This window comes from Mytilus edulis, chromosome 10, assembly GCF_963676685.1.
Source record: "Mytilus edulis chromosome 10, xbMytEdul2.2, whole genome shotgun sequence".
Taxonomy (NCBI): domain Eukaryota; kingdom Metazoa; phylum Mollusca; class Bivalvia; order Mytilida; family Mytilidae; genus Mytilus; species Mytilus edulis.
This window is the reverse complement of record NC_092353.1, coordinates 76,831,582-76,852,104: the sequence shown is the minus strand read 5'-3', so window position 1 is coordinate 76,852,104 and position 20,523 is coordinate 76,831,582. Positions and strand designations below refer to the sequence as shown.

General features: G+C 31.6%; 2 protein-coding genes across 2 annotated transcripts in view; one reads left to right on the top strand and one right to left on the bottom strand.

Annotated features, from left to right (window-relative positions):
- The window catches only part of LOC139491931 (E3 ubiquitin-protein ligase HACE1-like), a 428,049-nt gene that overhangs the window by 258,792 nt on the left and 148,734 nt on the right, over positions 1–20,523 (bottom strand). The gene's annotated exons all lie outside the window — the stretch shown is intronic.
- On the top strand, positions 69–20,291 carry LOC139492545 (protein sidekick-2-like). Its single transcript, XM_071280705.1, has 15 exons — positions 69–121; positions 3,776–4,061; positions 4,812–4,931; positions 6,782–6,901; positions 7,358–7,477; positions 8,250–8,425; positions 8,898–9,090; positions 12,770–12,937; positions 13,313–13,447; positions 14,365–14,504; positions 15,439–15,525; positions 16,879–16,954; positions 17,691–17,840; positions 19,247–19,277; positions 20,033–20,291. The coding sequence occupies exons 3-15, from the start codon at positions 4,862–4,864 to the stop codon at positions 20,172–20,174; spliced, it is 1,608 nt and encodes a 535-aa protein (XP_071136806.1). The 5' UTR covers positions 69–121; positions 3,776–4,061; positions 4,812–4,861; the 3' UTR covers positions 20,175–20,291.

Sequence of the window (20,523 nt, the reverse complement as noted above, 5' to 3'; positions counted from 1 at the left end):
TATATAGGAGATATTTTTTTCTTTTGAAACGATGTATTAATAATTTATCTTATGTCTAGGAACTTCCTAGTTCTGCAACAAATCATCACGAAAAATGTCCAGACAATATTTTCTTCATACGGTGAGTAATTTTGGGTCAACTAATAAAAATGGTCCAACAGGATTATAAAAGAACTGACTTCCTGAGTTGATTAAATATTTGTGTTTTTTTGGCAGATTTTACTGGTCTGTTTACTGTGTATTACTTGTGAATCATCAGTGAGAGATATTTCATGTACTGTCGATAATGTTGACAATTGTACGAAGTATGGTAATGCAAAGTGTGATGCAAACAATTGTCGGTGTATGGATAATTACTATGATGATGGATCAACCTGTCAGAAAAGTAAGTTTTATATATGAACTGTGCGCGATACATATTTCTCTTTCTTTAAATCAACATTATTAGCCTATTTTCAGCCTACATTATGAACATGATATCTTTTTGACTGCGAACTATATAACTCTCTTTAAAATGATTTGTATAAGTTATATACTCTGGATTCATCCTTATTCGTTAAATACCAACTTTCGTGGATTTCGTGGGTACATTGTAACCACGAATTTAAATGTTTAACGAAATGCAAATTTGTTGTATGATTAATTGAAGACTTTTGGAAAACCATGGAATCAAAGTTTTTCTCAATCCACCAAAATTTGTCAAACAACCACAGAAACAATCAGCACAGAAAAATACATAAATAATTATTATTATAGGACATCACAACATGTAAACCACAGAATAACAACAGACAGCTCTCATGAAATTTCCAATAACACACCAGGAGACCAAAGAAAAACGTAAACTGCGCTCAATCATATGGACCAACATTCCAAAAAAAACTTTTTTATGACGTTTATCTAACACAGCGCGATTTCTGAAATTAAATTATTTGAATTATTTTAAAGTTGTCATTTCGGGGTCTTTTTATGGATGACTATGTGGTATGGGCTTTGCTCATTGTTGAATGCCGTACGGTGACCTATAGTTGGTAAGGTTTGTCTCATTATGTTTCTAGTGGAGAGTTGTCTCATTGGCAATCATACCACATCATCTGTTTTATATTTTTATTCAATTATAGACCCCAACAAGAACATTAAACTGTTTTAACTAATTATCATTGAGATGAAGTGCCGTGTTACCATGAAGAGCATATCAAAATGGAATTGTGTTTGTTATAGTATTTGTTACATGTATGGTGTTATCATTTGTATTTTCTAAACAAGTTGGTTTTTTTCCTGATGCATAACTGTGTTTTAAACTTATTATCAATTGAAAAAATAGCTGATCTTTCATCTTAACTGTTATAAACACATAAAAAATATGAATAAAATAACTGTTATAAAAAGTTTTGCAAGACCAAACAGTAAAAAACTAAGCTAAACATGACCAGCTGGAACAACACGTATAAGAAAGTAACAAAAAAATGTGCAAAGGCGGGAAATATTAATACCATACCCCGCCGTCTCCGACAGTGAGCATTAGACATAACAAATTATTCCAACCGAACTACAAAAGAAACGTCATAACAAAATTATATGCATGAATGCTAATTGTGTAATACCGACACATGTCGTAAAGAAATGCCAGTTCACACTCAGCAATACAGTAAGTTTCGGGAATTGGTCACATTTGGCAGTTATTAACGAGTATATTTTGCAAAATATTAGACTTAAACAACTTTAAATTTGTGTTTGTATATTAAAATCCTTTTTGCTTTCAGTATATAAGTTATGAACAATAGAAAATGTGAAAATCTAGAATGTCCAACCGTATGAGACTTATTTTCAAATTACCTCGTACATGACTTAACTGTAGATACAAATTGTCAAAAAGATAATTCGTTTGTATCGTAAAATGCCTCATTTGACCAATCGAGAAGACTCTTCCTAATGCCATTTTGTTTTCTTTGTTGAAACATTTTTTTTGTCAACATTGAATTAAATTATAACACAGGGTTGGCTACTGTTCACCTTATTGTGACATTTTGATCAATTATGTATGTTTTTGTTTTGTTCTCACATTGACGTCAATGTAATAGATTTGTATGTGACGATCATACAAGTGAGATGTTTCACTAGCTATGCAACCAGGTTTAATCCATCATTTTATCATATGAAATGACTGTTTCAAGTCAGGTATATGACAGTTGTTTTCTTTTCGTTTAATATATTTAAGCTTTTGATTTTGATATATCCTAAGAGTATTTTGGGTAATTACATTTCAATTCTTCCGTTGACTTCTAAAAGAGGGGCAAAAGATTACCAAAGGGACAGTCAAACCCATAGACCGAAATAAACTGACAACGCAATGGCTAAAAAATAAAAAGATAAACAGACAAATAATAGTACAAAAGACACAAAATAGGAAACTAAAGACTAAGCAACACAAATCCCAACAAAAACTGGGGATGACTCAGGTGCAGCGGAAGGGTACTGTAAACAAACTTATTTTCGCGACTATCGCGAGTAGTAAAATAACGCGAATATTATTCGTCGCGAATATGTAATACTTTGATCATTCCTTATTGAACTTCAGAAAATCGTAAAATTAGATAGCCACAAAGTGTTGTAGGAAGGATAAAAATGCGAAATTAAGTATCCGCGAAAATAAGTTGGTTTACAGTAAGCAAATTTGCTCCACATGTGGCACCCGTCGTGTTGATCATGCGTTGCTTGTCATGTTGCTTATGCTAAACTGGCTGTGGCGGCATTTTAAAGAATAGGTCGTAAAAAACTTTACAGTCTCAAAGGGTTATTTACCTGTGAATAAGACGCTCCTTTTTCACACTTTATAGATTTTTAAGTTTTATTCGGCGTTCTTTTCAGTTATTCTGGAAATAGCAAAATTAGTTTGTAATGATCATGTATGAGTTTTCTTGCATTTGCAAGTGTCCTCTATCAACTTATCATGCTTAAAGAGATTATCTCATTGGACATTAAATATGTCATATCAAAGAAATAAGAAGATTTGTTATGATGTTATGTTATTTTACATTGTAATCGATAGTTTTATGATAATTTGTAATCATACATTTCTGAACTACATTTGTTTGTTACTTTTTACAGGAAATAGCATTAAAAAATGCGATCTTTAACATTCAATTACTAGTATGATTACTGATTATGACTACCTCATGTATGCTGGGAGACCAAATCAAACACGAAGTTAATTAGCAATTCAACCGATAATTCTGAAAAATGTGTCAAGTACTGCAGAGGAATATCACAGGTTTCACCTTCAAGAATTGTGGTTATAGATATGTTTTGTTTTCAGATAGAAGGAGAAGAAATGTTATTGAATGTCCAAAAAGGACTGTATGTAATGAGTGTGACTTCTGTAGAGCACAACAGTACTGTAGAGATTCACAATGTTTTTTTCGTAAGTTGTATTTCTTTAAAAAAAAAAATCTGTTAAATATAATAAGATGGTTGTGGCCATATGCATCAAGTATACATGTTTTTTTTATTTTTTTTTTGTCAAATTTAGTGTGTCTCTTTTTGTGTTTACTAAAAGCACTTGTAGTATACCGCTGTCCAAAAGTATTAAATCGACTGAGAAAAAAACATTTTCGGGTAATAAACTAAAACCGAGGAAAACATATGTACATCAGCTATAAGAGGAATGTTGATAGATGTTTGCTTTACGCCGCATGAACAAAGCTATAAGAGGAAAACGACGGAACAACAGACACACTGAAGTGCAAAAAGACCCAACAAGCGCTGACATACATAGAAACGGACCATTTGATAACTGCCATATTCCTGACTAGATACAGATAAAAAAAATGTATTAACCGAATCTTGTTATGCTCACGAAAATATATGTTTATATATCAGTTGTTGATACAATATATAATAAACATGCACTCAACATTTCAATCTATGTATGTTTTTTTAAGAAAAGAGTCGTGGTCAGGCATGCAGTTCTGGAATAGAGTGTTTGGATCCATTTTCTTGTACAGGTGGGATTTGTCAGTGTGCTACAATTCAGTATTGGACAGGATCAACTTGTGTTACAAGTAAGTTGAATTTCTGATTGCCAATTACTCATTTGAAATGTATGTACTTAACCTGCAGTATTCAAATGAAATGAAAGTGACTTTTAAACATGTTTAACTCCGCCGCATTTTTGCGCCTGTCCCAAGTCAGGAGCCTCTAACCTTTGTTAGTCTTGTATTATTTCAATTTTAGTTTTTTGTGTACAATTTGGAAATTAGTATGGCGTTCATTATCACTGAACTAGTATACATTTTTTTAGGGGCCAGCTGAAGGACGCCTCCTGGTGCGGGAATTAATCGCTACATTGAAGACCTATTGTTTTTTTTCTATGGTCGGGTAGTTGTCTCTTTGACACATTCCCCATTTTCATTCTCAATTTTATTATATATTCAATTTAATTGAAAAAAAGAAAACTATTATAAATGGAGTTTAGAGCTTGAAGACACCGGTTGTATCTGTATTTTATGTTGTGTTAATAATTCCTGTTATGTTTGTTTTAGAAGAGAAACATCTGATTTTGTGCTACTGATTGACGATGTATCATTCTGATTACTATTTCAATTAAAACGAGTTTTCCTAGCTCTATAAACACATTAAAGTAAAAAGAAAAATTGTAATTAGAGGCAATGTATTTACAATATTTTATTCTTTTCAGGAATGTGACAGTTGTTGATGTGTTTTATCTTTTGATTTTGCCATTTTATTAGGGATCTTCCGTTTTGAATTTTCAGAGTTCAGCATAAGTGTGATTTTACTTTTTTTATTGACAGAAAAGAGTATTGATGTAAACTGTAATGCTGATAATGAATGTCTAAGTCCAATGACATGTAAAGGTGGGACCTGTCAATGTGCGTTGAATCAGTATTGGACAGGTTATACTTGTTCTGCAGGTAACGTTCAGTAATATTTTTATTATAAGTTAAACATAAAGTTGACATGCAGAACTTATGATTTTACTACCATACTACTACAGTTCCTGATTGTCTCGTTTTATTGATTGTGTTGTCAGACAATCACAATTAAAACCAAGGAATACACAAAGACTAACAAAATCAGAGGACATTTACATTAACAGTTATAAATAATAAATAAGAGACAACACGAACTCCACAAATTCAGGGAGTGAAATCAGGTGCTCCGGAAGGATAAGCATCTCCTGCACCGTATACAGTATCGAAAATAGATTATACCTGATTCATTTCCACATACTCGCGTCTTTTATTTGTTCAAAGATCAACAATCTAGTATCATGGGTAATGTCACGAAATACTATGAAAGTAATCCAACAAGTAGTAAAACATTCAATCTCAATAATAAAGTTTAACTGTTATTTATATTTTTTTCTTTTTATTATTTATTTTGATAATTCTATCGCTGTTCACATTCAACAGGTTAGTATATGGCAGACTATTATAAAGTGCAGATTTACCTAAAAGAAGTTGTGTAATACATAGTGTGCATTGATTACAAATGATTTCTAACATTAGGCTTTATCAAAATCATGTATAGAAAGTCCAAACAAAAAATGCATCACTTTGACAACACACAAGGTCTGATTTTAATTTCACTCTTATCTCTCGCATGTTGATCAGAATCTGCCTACCCTTTCGGAGCACCTGAGATAAACCCAAGTGTGTTGGTGAGGTTCGTGTTGCTTAGTCCTTAGTTTTCAATGTTGTCTTTATTTGGTACTATTATTTGTCTATTTGTTTTTATTTTTTAGCCATGGCGTTGTCCGTTTTTGTTCAATTGATGAGTTTGACTGTCCCTCTGTTATCTATCGCCCCTCTTTTATGGTACAAATATTTTCAACCATCCGCAATACGCATTCTTTATCTCCCAAACATAATGGTTGCAGCTTAGATCAAAATATAACATAAAAAAGCATCATTACCATGCATGTTCTCCATAAAATTCCAACAAGCCAAAGTGTTAAACCCTTTAAATAGTATCTATGATATATATATACAGAACTAGAACCATACACTGCTGACATATAGTGTAGATATGTCATATGACAGTGTAAATATATTGCAGAGACGTTTTAGTCCTATTGTGATTTTTCTTAAAATGTATGTCATAACTAGATCTTAACCGATGCCTTATTCTTAGAGAAGAAAATTTATCTACAATATGTAATAAGTTGCTACTTGCTAACAATAAGATTTCAATAATGGCGTATACTTGTCTAGGTATGGCACGGTAATTTTCTTAGTATATTTCAATGTTAAGATGCAATTGTTATCGAACTTTCCAAATGGGTGATCCATTTATTATTGATTAACGTTATTTGCATTAAGTTGGATATCTGTCTCATTCCTAATGATATTTCGTTTCCTTAATTTCTATTTACCTTACAAGATAATTAACCCAAATTAATTTATGAATTTTACACTAATTGTATCAATATAAACCTTTGTCAATGCTGAGTAATATACAAGTATGTCACAATTTGACAAATATGTAAAAAAAAATACCATGTATATTTTCTTTTTGTTTCTTGCTTTTGTAAAAAGCTAAAAATCAAATAAAAAGAACTCCAATAAAAATGCAGCTTTTTGTATAGATTGATTTATTGATTGATTCCTTTAGAAGTTGAACTATATTGACCTCTTGGTCAATGAGGCTCCCTCTTTTTTGCATTTTGAAAAAAAATATAGTCATATTAATTCAATTTAGTCAGTTTTGAAGAACAAAACATTCCATTGAGGAGTACTTTTAGTTTGATATTAATGTTTAGAAAAAATTGTGAACGAAACATGCACTGCTAATAAAGAATGTGCCAGTACACTGAATTGTTCAAGTGGTCGTTGTCTATGTTCTACAAATCAGTACTGGACAGGATCAGCGTGTGCTGCACGTGAGTTTTATTTATGTCTATAGATAATTACAATAATATGCATTGCATTTTTATAAAGGTCTCTATATATATAATTTATAGTTGCTTTACAACGCCTACAAATAAACAGACACACAAATTTATTTCAATGTACGGTGTCAAACACTTGACATGCTGGTACATATTCATTTCAAAATTTAAAATAGATCAAGTTAAAGACGTCTTTAAAAGAAACATTTTAACACCATATTTTAAAAATGATGAAAACGTGGTTTTTTTTGTGTTTTTTTTTACATAAAAAAGTCTATGATTGATAAGATCCATCATTTGACGAATATCCATAACTTTTGGTCACGAGATACAACGATTTTTGAAATAAATCTCACTCCTTTCCGTTTTAAATCTTATTAAGGATAAGAACAAAAATGACCACAAAATGACAAACGTAAGGTACCGAAATTTATGTCTTGTCCACAGAAAAGAGTGTGTCTGTAAACTGTAATGCTGATACAGAATGTCTAAGACCAATGACCTGTACAGGGGACACATGTGAATGTGCTATAAATCATCGTTGGACAGGATCGACCTGTATTGCATGTAAGTAGTATCCGCATGTATTAATTCTGATAAAAAATAATGATTCACATTCAGCGTAATACAACAATTCTATTATAGGTATTGCCATATGGTAATTTTTGCACATTTGTATCAATTCTTTTAAAAAATGATAGCGAATGGAAGCAAGGAATGTGTTCAAGAGACAACGAACGAGAGCAAAATACAGCACAAATCCACCAATGGGTCTTCAAAGTAAGCGAAAACAAAATCACACACCAAGAGATGGGTTTTATCTGACTCCGTAACAATAATTTGTAATAATACAGTAAAAAGGACACCACAGTAAAATCTAGCAAACATAGAAATAAAAACTTAACAAACAAAAAAACAGGACTCACACAAATTAGTCGTTCCTGACACGGTACAAATGCAAACATGCAACGCGGTTTAATATGTTTTGATAAGATCCTATACATTTAGCCAATGTGAAATAAACCAATACACAGCAATATGCACAGTTAAACCTTATTTAACAAAATGTCCTAGCCCGATGTTATAAAACGATAACAAGAGAAACTAAAGAAAATGAAAATGATCCGCATAGATTAAAAATAACTACTAGCAGTTACTGCCTTAACACCTCCTGACCTCTATCAAACTGATTGACATATGTTTTTATCACATTGGGTGTTTCATAGATATTATTGCAGGATTACATAAACGGTTATCGCTTTAGCTTTAGCTTTATTTCAGACTAATATCTTTAAAATTTAATGGTACACTTCTTTCATGATCTAATATTTCTCCTCAGTGTCTAGTGTTCCAACAAGCGTAACTCTGAGTGCGACAAGCAGAAATATTCAGATATCGTGGAGTAAACCGGTTGAATCAAAAAGTACCATAAAAGGCTACCGTTTAAGAGTTCTATTAAATAATGAATGTGTAGTAGAAGTACTCCTTGTTTGTAGTACTGGGTGTACCAATGTGGCAAGTATTTTAAAATTAAAGATTACTTTGTTAGCCAATCATATTAAGATGATTAAGAAAAAATACCAGATACATGTAACATTAAACACACTTGGTTTCGGAAGTTTCTTCTACATGGTTCTACCATTGCAATTCATCATGTTTGTGATCAAATGAATTATCATTACTTTTAGCGGTTTGTTTTAATATAAAAAAAACGCATATTCAACTACTACGATTTTTTCAGGCGTATTTGTAAAAGCTGTTTTCTAATTATTCAACTAAATTATCTATAATTTCGTATTAATTAATCCTTTGAATTATTTGATTCGAGCCTTACTGTCATAAAAGGGTGGTTTAATCATTGAATAAAAAAGGAAATTTTTCATATCTGATGAATCTATACAGCCTCCCTGAAGGTTATGTTTTCATGGTGTTCTGATCTGGAAATAGTAATAGGTATACAAGACAAACATTTCATTTTCAATTTCAGCTGATACAGCATATGTGCCCTTCAGACAAAAGACAGATTCGAGAAAATAGAAGAAATAGCGAACTGATGGAACCAATGTCGTATGAAATAAATCAATTAATACCTTACACAGCTTATAACGTGTGGCTAAATGCGATAAATGACGCTGGTAATGGTTACAGGAGTGAATCCTTAGTAACAACTGATTCCGAAGGTATATATTTTGGTCGGAAATTGCTGAACCTGATAAGAACACATAACATGTTGTTTCCGCTAATACATGTAATATGGTGATTGATTTTGTTATTTGTAAATGTTCTATATGACACAATATGAATTTATGATGCCGTTAACGTTCTTATGTGAAATGAATACTGTTGTAAAACTTGTAGTATGTATGTTTTCATTTGATTTGCACGCATTATTACAAGATATGACTAATGAACATACATCCACAATCAGCATGGGTAATTAATCGCGGATTAAGACGTCCTTTTATCATTTCTTTGTGATCATATAATTAAGAATGAATAGCTGCGTTAAAATTGCCAAATTGCAATTTTCATATTTTATTCTTATATGACGCATTTTTATTTCGATTTAAAAACAAAGCCATGATTCAACTGCAATAAAAGAGGGGTTAAACGTGATGAACGTCAAACTTGAAATTACAACTTTAGTTGTATTCATAACAACACTGGATATCAACATGTACATTTTTATTTTGTTAGATAATTAGATGCAATCAGTCGAATAGTCAATGTATTATATCTGTTAAATTTTTCGTAGTTAAACGGTTGATTTTCCAGATAGTCTTGAGTTTTCTTATTAGAATGAAATTATTGCAATTATGTCATGGTTCTGCTAAATTTAACAATGACATGCCTTACATTTGTCAACTTTGCATACATGGTAATTGATATTATATTCTAGATATAAAGGTATTGACAAATATAATACCTATCAATTTAGGATGAGCATAGAGCATGTTATGAAATAATTATTCCTAAATCAACTCCTTATTGCTTGTCAGTTAGGGAACATTTATGTCAGAGATGACTTACTCCTACTCAGACTTTGTAAAACGTCATCAGTGTTTGAGAAGAAAGTTGATTAACCAGGGGTATGTCAACGAACTTCTCGTCCTTTTTCTAAAAAATAGTTCATTGGAAGGTACCAAGACCTTGTTGGTAAATTTTCCGTGCCAACTTCACAGATAATACACGATGGTCTTAATGTATCAATTCTGCCAACTGATGTTGTTTATCATCTTAACAACGTTTTTTATAGTTCTTTCATTTGTATTTGTTCTATTATAAATATTACTTTTACTGTTGAAAGGTTTTATGTGATATCCGTTTGACGTGGCTCGATACTTATACATCTCGTCAATGTGTTTGTATTGTCTATCATTTTTTTGGTAGTGTGTTTTGTATATGCGACTTTTTGTATTCCTTTTATTCTTATAACGTGACTCTGTACTTTAAAAGATCCCGTCAGTATGATATTGTTCAATTATATGTCATTATAATATATTTTTATTATGAATTACAATATGCGTTGAACCACAAACGTCAAAATCATTCAATCCCGTAGAGGAATTTACTATTTGTGGATTCTTTTAAATTCTATATATAACTTTTGGACTAGTTTAAATCCCGGTTTATTTCTGAAATTTATTCTAACATACTTTTGATTTTTAATCCTGTATGCTAACATTGCCTATGTACATTTTAAAATTGTGTGTATGCACATTGAACGACAAATCTATGTGACGTATAAATTTTCTGACGTCAGACACACAAATCAATAAATATGTTTGTAGATAGTAGATGTTTTTGTGTTCTGTTAAATTGTTCCTTTTAGAATTGATATACGATGATGACTGATGTACCCATATTTTGACTATTTCATTTATTGTGTCTATTTAGTTAACGCATCAATGTAAATATAACGGAATTTACATGACTTTCATCAAAGTGAGAGGTTTAGCGCTATAAAACCAGGTTTAAACCACCATTTCTACATTTGAAAATGTCTGTACCAAGTCAGGAATATGACAGTTGATTTTGCCATGTTATTATGGACTTTCCGATTAGATTTTCCTCTGAGGTCAGTATTTATGTGATTTTACTTAAGTTTTTCCTTGTCATACTCTGATCCGCTTCTGCTTGATTGTGAGGGACTGAGTGCATTTTTTAATTTGAACATTTCATGTAAAATCACTGCGGGTTGCAGAAGCGCAGTATCTGCTTAATTTCAAGAACATTGAAAAAAGTCAGCTCGTTATTTAGTTGGGAAGGTTTTTTTTTCTACCTTGTTTATTTATGTATAACAACATATTTTACGAAATAAAAAAATTAGTGAGCTATTTTTATTTTAATATCAAGTTGATTGCCAAGTTAAGAAATTCTGGACCTAAAAATTATGCTTTCAATGCGACACCAATTTATTGACCTTGAAGGTTGCATTTTGTTAATACAGCTGTTTCTCAAACCAAATCCTCTTTTGAGGAGATATATAATATTCACAGATAATTAATTTTGTTTGACCTACTGGTTCTTATATATTATCTATATGTTTATTTCGTAAAGACATAATTTAGAAATTTTACCAGTATGCATATGCATATTGGTTAAATTTAAATGTAAAGAAAACCTAAAGGCGAAACATATACAGAATATAAACTGACAAGGCCATGGCTAAAAAGGAAAAAGACAAACATGCAAATACCTGGCACATAACAACAAGTTAGGGACAGATTAACGTTGAAAATATGCCGCAGAGCCCATTCGTGATCTTTTGAGCTCACCTGACCGACCGGGCCAGGTGAGTTTTTCTCATCACTGAGCGTCCGTCGTCCGTCGTCCGTCGTCATCCGTCGTCGTTAACTTTTACAAAAATCTTCTCCTCTGAAACAACTGGGCTTTATTTAGACAAACTTGACCACAATCATCATTGGGGTATCTTGTTTTTAAAATGCGTTCGGTGATAATGTCAACCAACCAAGATGGCCACCATGGCTAACAAAAGATCATAGGGGTAAAATGTAGATTTTGGCTTATAATTCTAAAACCAAAGCATTTAAAGGAAATCTGACATAGATAAAATTGTTTGTCAAGTCAAAATCTATTTGCCCTGAAATTTTCAGATGAATCGGACAACCGGTTGTTAGGTTGATGCCCCTGAATTGGTAATTTTAAGGAAATTTTGCCGTTTTTGGTTATTATCTTGAATATCATTATAGATAGAGATCTACTTAAATAAGCAATAATGTTCAGCAAGGTAAGATCTACAAATAAGTCAAATGAAAAAAATGGTCAGTTGCCACCTTAAGGAGTTATCCCCCCCCCCCCCCAATCAGTAATTTTTAAGGAAATTTTGCCGTTTTTTGTTATTATCTTGAATATTATTATATATATAGATAAACTGTACTCAGCAATAATGTTCAGCAAAGTAAGATCTTCAAATAAAATAGCATGACCAAAATGGTCAATTGATCCCTTAAGGAGTTATTGCCCTTTATAGTCATTTTTTAACATTTAAATTAATTTGGTAAATTTTTGTAATTTTTACAAAATATTTACCTTTGTAACTAAAGCGAAGGGCTAAGTTCATTATAGATAGATAAATTTGTAAATAGCAAGAATGTTCTGTAAAGTAAAATCCACAAACACATCATCACCACCACCAAAACACATTTTTATCATGAATCCATCTGTGTCATTTGTTTAATATGGACATAGACCAAGGTGAGCAACACAGGATCTTAAGATCCTCTAGTTTTTTAATGTATGTTATCCACACAATGTTTGTTCAGTTCAAATGTCATCTTGAAATTAAACTTCTTTTTTATGTGTAATACTTGTTTCACGTGTGTTTATTTTTTACAGTTCCCCAAAAGCCTGTTGCTGTAGCTGCGTCAGTTGCGAGTTCAAGTGAAATACATCTAACATGGAACCTTCCAGGACCAAAACCAGGGATAACTACATATTATATCAAGGTTTATGAAGTGGTTCTAAATGTGCAACCAACATTTGTAAAAGGAAAAAACGTAACTGGTAGGTATTTTTCGTATAGATTTGAAAAGCAACCCCTACAGATAAAGATGTCAAAACCAAAATAAGCAATTTGACCTTAGTTGGATTTTGTAATTTTCTAGGGCTTGTTTTCATACAGCACTACAACTGATTCGGTTAAGTTACACCATTGGCTTTCACATATTCGGCGTTGAGCGTTCATCAAGACAAGCGCGTTGAACGCACGGAATGATTTTCGTGTTGTTTTCGGTTTTTATTGGAGTTTTTTTGTGAACAAGTTTGTTGGTATACAATTTAAAACTGCATGCATTTTTATCTGCGGTTTTGAAAACGTCTAGATATAAAAGAACAGGATTTAATGATATAGAATTAGGTTTGTTGCGTTATAATTTTTAGGTCTTGATAAGCAGATTGTACAGTTTTCCGGATTAGAGGCATATTGGAACTATACGTTTACAGTAGTTGCTATGACAGATAAAGGCAGCAGTGAACAGTCTGATATGTCAGATGTAGTTACAACATATCAAGATGGTAAATATACAGTTAAATTATAAATGCTTTGTTTACATCTTTTTTTTAACATCGACCATTAATCATAAAAAGTTTAATTGAGGTCTGGAGATGCCATATCAGTAACTGCTGGTCGTATTTTTTAATCTATGTATCATTGGTATTTTGCTAAGTCACTTTTGTGATCTATCTGACATCGAACTCGGACTATTGTGCACATTGCTGAGTGTTTGCTTATTCTATATTGGCTAAAGGTATTGGGATAAGGATAATATATCCCTAACAAGTTGAACACCGCTGCAATGATTACGCCTGTATGTCAAGAGCCTCTGGCCTTTATTAGTCTTATACATTTTTATTTAGTTCATTGCTATGTTTTTTGAGTAGATAGTGATGTTCATTTTCATTGAACAAGTACAATAACAAACACTCTGTTATGCCTCTTTTATCTTGGAAAATTATAAAGAACCAGGTCCATAAGAAATCAAAATCACGCCTTTCAAATCACACATGATATGTTTATTAGAACATAGCACGTTTTCAATAATCGTGTGTACTCATAATTTCAGCGTTTTTGTTGTGATTAATGTTCTTTGTGCAGATATGATGCGCAAATCCTTTTTAACTGATTTGTATTTTTTGTTGTACGAGGGGAAATTTAAGTAATATTGATGAATGTCAAAACATTCTTATATATAGTTGGTCTCCTTTTCCCTCCTGCTTGATTTTTTTTTTTTTAATTTTCATCATTTAAAAATGTTTTTTTACCTCTACATTTGTTATTTCTTAAATGCTTTACTTACGACTATTGTCAATGTGAATAGGATTTTTATATGATGCTTAATACCGAATGTAAGTTTTGATATTGATGAGATATTTTTTTTCATATTTAAATACTCTGATTGTTTATAACAGTAAACGTCTATCTACTTTCACAGCTCCAGGCAGAGTAACTAGTTTTGAAATAAAAAGACCATCGGTGATCTTAACGACAATGGAAGTTTCCTGGTCTGTGCCTTTATTAAGAGAAAGAAACGGTATCATCAAGGAGTATAAGATTGACCATAACATCAGTAGGGTAAGCGGTATATATTCTGACCATACTTTACTTATTTTGGCAATTCTAAACATTGAAATACGTGAAAATAACGTTTACATTTCTGAAGCATCATACATGTATATACTAGTACATTCATTGAACAAACACAATCGACATATATGTGCCTAAATGTGTTAAGTCCAATCGATTGATAAATGTAATGAACTTAGAACAAAATACATCACCTTTACATAAGCTTATGTATACATAGTGTACGGAAAATTAAGACACAATCTTTTTTGAATAGCTTGGCCTTGGGAATAACATCAAAGACATTTATTGTAAAATCCAGAAAAATTTATTCGTGTCATAAACAAAGTTTGAGTCTATTTGTCAATTAAGACATTGAATTCGTTAATGTCTCATGTAGCATGTTCTCATTTCATTTACAAGACAAATAGAACAAACTTTGTCCATAGCACACGGATGCCCATCATTTTCTAAGTTCAGTTGACTGTGAAATTGGAATCAAAAGTCTAATTTGACATATTATTAGAAACATCATAGCATACGGAACATGTGCTCTAGGTCTTAATGTTGATTAGACTTCGAGTTCATCAAAACTAATTGACCAAAAATTTTAAGCTGGCCAGACAAACAAACGACCGACAAATAGACGCATAGACCGAAAAGATATAATGCCCCTTTACTACCTAGGGTAGGGCATAAAACAAAATGAAAATTGAGGTAATCGCATGCAAAAATGTATTGTCGGGTGTACTGGCATGGTAAGTATATATTGCTATAAACCAGAAAATCGTAGAAAATAAGAACATTAGTTTTATTTGTAATGAAGATACACGTCAGTTGGACTCCGGTAAACGCAAGTAAACACATATGTACAATGAACACGTACTATAAAGATATCCTTTAAATTTGATTCTGATAAATAAACCTGTTCATTTATATGTAGACAACAACAACAGAAACTATAGCGGCAGAATCTGAAATTTTCCAAAAATTATATTACATCACACCAGATAGATATTATAAGTTTGAGGTGAGCTTTATTAAGCAATTTTTTTAAATGTTTATTTTTGTTTGTTCTGATTAAGATTGTTACAAGGTGATTACACGATTATTGTACCCCTATTTTGACAATTTTGACAATTATGTCTGTTTTGTTCACACATCGTTATAGATATATGGAATTTGATGCGACTGTGATACAAGTGAGAGGTTAAGCGCTATAATACCAGGTTCACTCCACCACTTTCTACATTTGAAAATGCCTATACCATTTCCGGAATATGACAATTCCATTCGTGTGGTGTTTTTTGTTAGAATTTGATTTTGAGTTAGATTAGAGTCTTTCCGTTTTAGAATTTTTCTCGAAGTTCAGTATTTTTTGTGATTTTGCTTTTTATGTAAATAGTCAGACCACATGACTTATATAATTTAAATTCTAATCAAATAACATGAACTTCCAAAAACCAATACATAAATATAAGATGAATGTGTCGGAGAACATAAAAGTCTCCGCTCATGATTTACAGTGATCCAAGTAAACAAGGGAATATTTCTAGAACGGTAATGACACACTGTCTGAACTCAAGTTATGTGTGTGAGTTAAATTAAATTTTAGATGAGGCAAACTTAAATTAGAACGCAGGAACTGCAAAAAAAATCTATTTTCTTTTTGAGGGTCTTATCTCTATAATAATTAGTGACTTTCTGTAAACTTTTGTATGTATTATGTTGTTCTTATCATTGTATATGAGTTTGATTAATCATTGGTGAGTTTACTTAAATTTGAATGTTGCAACGAATAAAAATGCAATGTTCCAAGGAACAAAGGGGTATTATTCTAGAATCAGGGCCAAAATTATAATGATGTCTGCTGTCCTAGTGTTGGTTCTGAGCATTGCGTGTGAGTTTCATATATTTTATTTGAAGGATACTTCAATTGAAGTGTGGAAAAAGGTCATACTGCACTTCCGGAAAAACTAAAATACGGAAGGAAAGACGGACGATCAAAGGAAACAATTAACGTCTTGTTTTTGCCATTGGTACAGTCATTATATATTCAGCAGTTCGTGCATATATCAAGAAATGTAATAGATTGTAAACATGCTAAACATGGTAAACAATACAGAGAGAAACTTTCCGATAAATATGCGTTGCACTAGTCATCTAAAGTGTAATCTGATATTGAGTTGAAAATGTGTCCCAAAAAACAGACTTAAAATTTTGATTTTCTTGCTACTTCATTTGAAAAGTTGACAAAAAGTATGAACATTTAATTTTTAACGCAAGAACTTTTAATTAAATCTTTAATATCTTTTCAGCGTTTCGATTGTCTAAAGGACTAAAAAAAATGTGTGTGTAAAATCTGTTTTGCATAATTTTACAGATCTATGCTGTGAATTCACTCAACCAAGCTGGCGTAAAACTGCTGAAAATATATTACGCTTCATCACACATTGAATGTAAGCTTTTCGTCCTTTGCAACTACCAGTGAATTTATTTCAAATATGAATAGCTGACTAGTATAGTAATATGTTTTATGCGTAAAAAAGAATTGTTTAGTAAAATCCTGTGTTTAAAAAGTGACGCCCCTGTCGCTCCAAGTACAAAGAAAGCACAGGACATCAAACAAGACGAGACAAGTGGTGTAATTGTACTCTATTAAAACTAAAATATATTCTGCTCCTCTTGCAATGTAGATTTCATAGTATGCACGAAATAAGGTTGAATGTCGACATATTTAATAAGTTAAAACCTTTCCGGTAGAAAACTCATTATGACATTAAATTTATTATCATTTGATTTATGCTTGGTAGGTATTTTGATAATACGAATAAATCTTGGTACTTTTGTTCATTCATCTTTCGTTTGTATTTGAAGATGATTATGATCCTATTCAGCCTTTGATATCTTTTTTTTTATATAACCTAGTGTGTGTAATCTGGTTTTCCATTTTGACTATGAAATATGTGAAGTTTCTTTTTAATTATTTATTAATTTATTATTTATTACATCTTATATTGCTTGAAACACTATCCAGTCTTTATAAACATAATGATTCTAGATTTCGAAAAATTCTACATAACCTGTTATATGATTACAAGTGATGTCATCTATTCGGATTGTTACACATTTATACAGATACATATTTTCCAAAATAATGTTTTCAACATAGCGATAAAAATTTGTATATTTTAGCATCACCACAAGTGTCACCTAAAGGATATACAATAGCAACAGTAGTAGGAGCTGCAGGTGGTTGTGTCATACTCGGTGGGCTCATTGTGGGCGGTCTTGTATTTTGTTTAATCCGGAGGCGTAGAAGACATAACAATTCCAAACAATCAAGTGAGTTTCAGTGGTTGCTGTGATGTTGTTATATTGTATACTATAGTTAACTTTGGTGAGGTTACACAGTAATAACAACCTTCTGCAGAGAATGTTTATCAAATCAATTGTATTCAGTTTTTCGTTTTTCACAAATTTGTATGCTTGGTTAAAATTTGAAGTACGTGAATACTTACAACTTGGAAATAAATTAAAAAAAAGTAAAAAAGTAAGTGATACCAATTGATGCACAAAATAAGACCGATGGCAATGAGCAAACATACGAATGAGAAAAATAGATTTTTTTTAATGTACTTGCATGGCCACTAAAAGATTATATGTGACGTCATTAAATGTTGATTTTATGATTAAAAAAGAGTATAGACCTTAATAGGGGCTATACCTTTGCATCTTTTTCTAGGTAATGCATACGATATTTTAGAATACCTTTACATTTAAATTTTGAGTTTCGTTTCGTTTAAGCGAAATTTTGCAATGTTTCATGGCAAGTTGGTCGAAAATGTCACCTAACCTGTTCTGCATCATTGAGTAATTGTACTGCATAGAATACAAGAATTATCATATTTATCATTAATAGTTCTCGGAAAGGAGTAGGTCCGGCAAGGACCGATTTTGGCCTCAAATTTCCGGTTCGTCTAACGAAAGATTTTGGACACTTTATTAAACACTTAACTGTGTATTTCAATTGATGCAATTAGTTTATGTGAACGATTTTGACTGATTTAGTCACTAAAAACGCTCCGATTCAAGCTTAAAAATGAAAAATCTATCAAATATGCAAAAAACGTCACTTTTCAGATGTTTTTTTGTCAAAAATGAAAGTGGCCGCATCCGTTTTCATCCTCAACCTTTATATATGTTATGTATTATCATCAAATACAACTTACATTTCAATATTATGAATGAACACGAATGCGGCAACTTTCATTTAAGACGGAAACCGTCTATAATTTAACTAAAATGCTAAAATTGGGAAGATTTCAGTAATTTAGAATAACTTAGTGATGCTAGTACCCGATATATGTGCATTGTATTGTCAAAAACAGCCCATATTTATGTAGCAGAAGCATTCTACTTTCCAATAAATAGCTAAAAGTTTACAATTTAACAATTTTGTAAAACTGCTATATTTTGAGGCCAAAAAGGGGTCTTACTGAACCTACTCCTTTCTTCACCGATATGTTTGCCTAACAAATCTTGGATATTTCCAAATTAATCGACGTCCAAATTGTTGAATTACTGTCCTAGTCGTTTTAACCTCAGTAAAGAAATAATTGTTTTAACCGAACGTTTCCTTAATTTACAAATTATTTTATTGTTTTACCCCTTGCATACAATTGTTCTAACGATACCATATTGTACAGTAGTTATTCTTCGTAATTGAGCTGATGTTGTTGTTTTAACAGAAGCAAACAATACCCAAGAAGAGTCAAAGATGTAAGTAGAATTTTTATTATAAAAATGGTTTCAAAATTTAACAGGCTAACATACATTTTTGTACTTGAGAGGTTTATCTCGTTTTCAAACAAGGTTTAATCCACTGTGAACATCAGACCTGTTTTCCATTCGTTCGATGTGTTTGAGGTTTTGATTTTGCATCATAATAACATGAATAGTTGACGTTTGGTATTTGGTATTTTTGTAAATATACACATATGAAGTAACGATCACCTATAGCTGTTCATGTTTTTGTCACTTGGTCTCTTATTGACAATCATATCATATCGTCTCTTTATATTTACCAAATCACAATGAACTTTTTCAAAATTATACAATTATACAGATACAGAAGACTTTTACGATTGTGTTTAATAAAGACGGACAGATTCATCTACACATAAATATTAAAGCATTGTCAACGTATATGTGTTCCGCCTTACATATGTTCCCCTAGACCTCTTTTTAAACAACATCCTAATATCGCAAATGTTCTTTATCATATATTGTCCGTGAGGAACACACACTGTAATATTTATTTTAGTGGAAATAATATTTAAGAATACTCTTTCCATTTGGAACGAACTGTTTACATTAAGGAACTTCTATTTCGTTACAAAAGCAGCGCCTAACTAACAATTTGTGACTGACATACGGTCACAGGAACAGTATTTAGTTTTGTGAGATATTTAAACCGACGGGAGTAAAAAAAAATCCTCAGCCAATACATTTTCAAACTATTTCCTATATTGCAGTGGAGGTCAATACGAGGAAGTTGGAATTAACAATGTATCAGCTAAAATAGAACTTGGGACAATAGATGATAAAAATGTGTATGACCAGATTGACAGAATACCTACAACAGATAAACAGTATGAAAACATGATGTGTAAATGATTATTTGATCTATCTTTTTATTTTTTCAACGTATGGTTTATTTTGTACGTGCAAACCATATGTTGGTAGACTAACGTTTCAGAAATCTTATTAGACGAAGAAGAGTTCAAAAATACTACGACACACTTGACATCTGTCAGTAAAAATAACAGCAACATTGAATTTTTGAATTTTCTTTCTCAAAATTAACATATTGGTTGACAGTAGTTTGTGTATCAGCTCATGGACCTAAGTTAGTCATGTGACCGTGACATCATCAATGTTTTTCTTTAATTACTCAAGCTTTAAACGGAATTTAGAAATAAATTATCAGTCATGACTCTTATATTTTTTTCTGTCTATACAAAAA

Bases quoted from the DNA above. Each gene is read 5' to 3' on its own strand.
- LOC139492545 (XM_071280705.1), top strand. From the start codon at position 4,862: ATGACATGTAAAGGTGGGACCTGTCAATGTGCGTTGAATCAGTATTGG. The intron at 6,902-7,357 runs GTGAGTTTTATT...TCTTGTCCACAG, and splicing joins AGGATCAGCGTGTGCTGCAC to AAAAGAGTGTGTCTGTAAAC. The intron at 14,505-15,438 runs GTAAGCGGTATA...ATTTATATGTAG, and splicing joins TTGACCATAACATCAGTAGG to ACAACAACAACAGAAACTAT.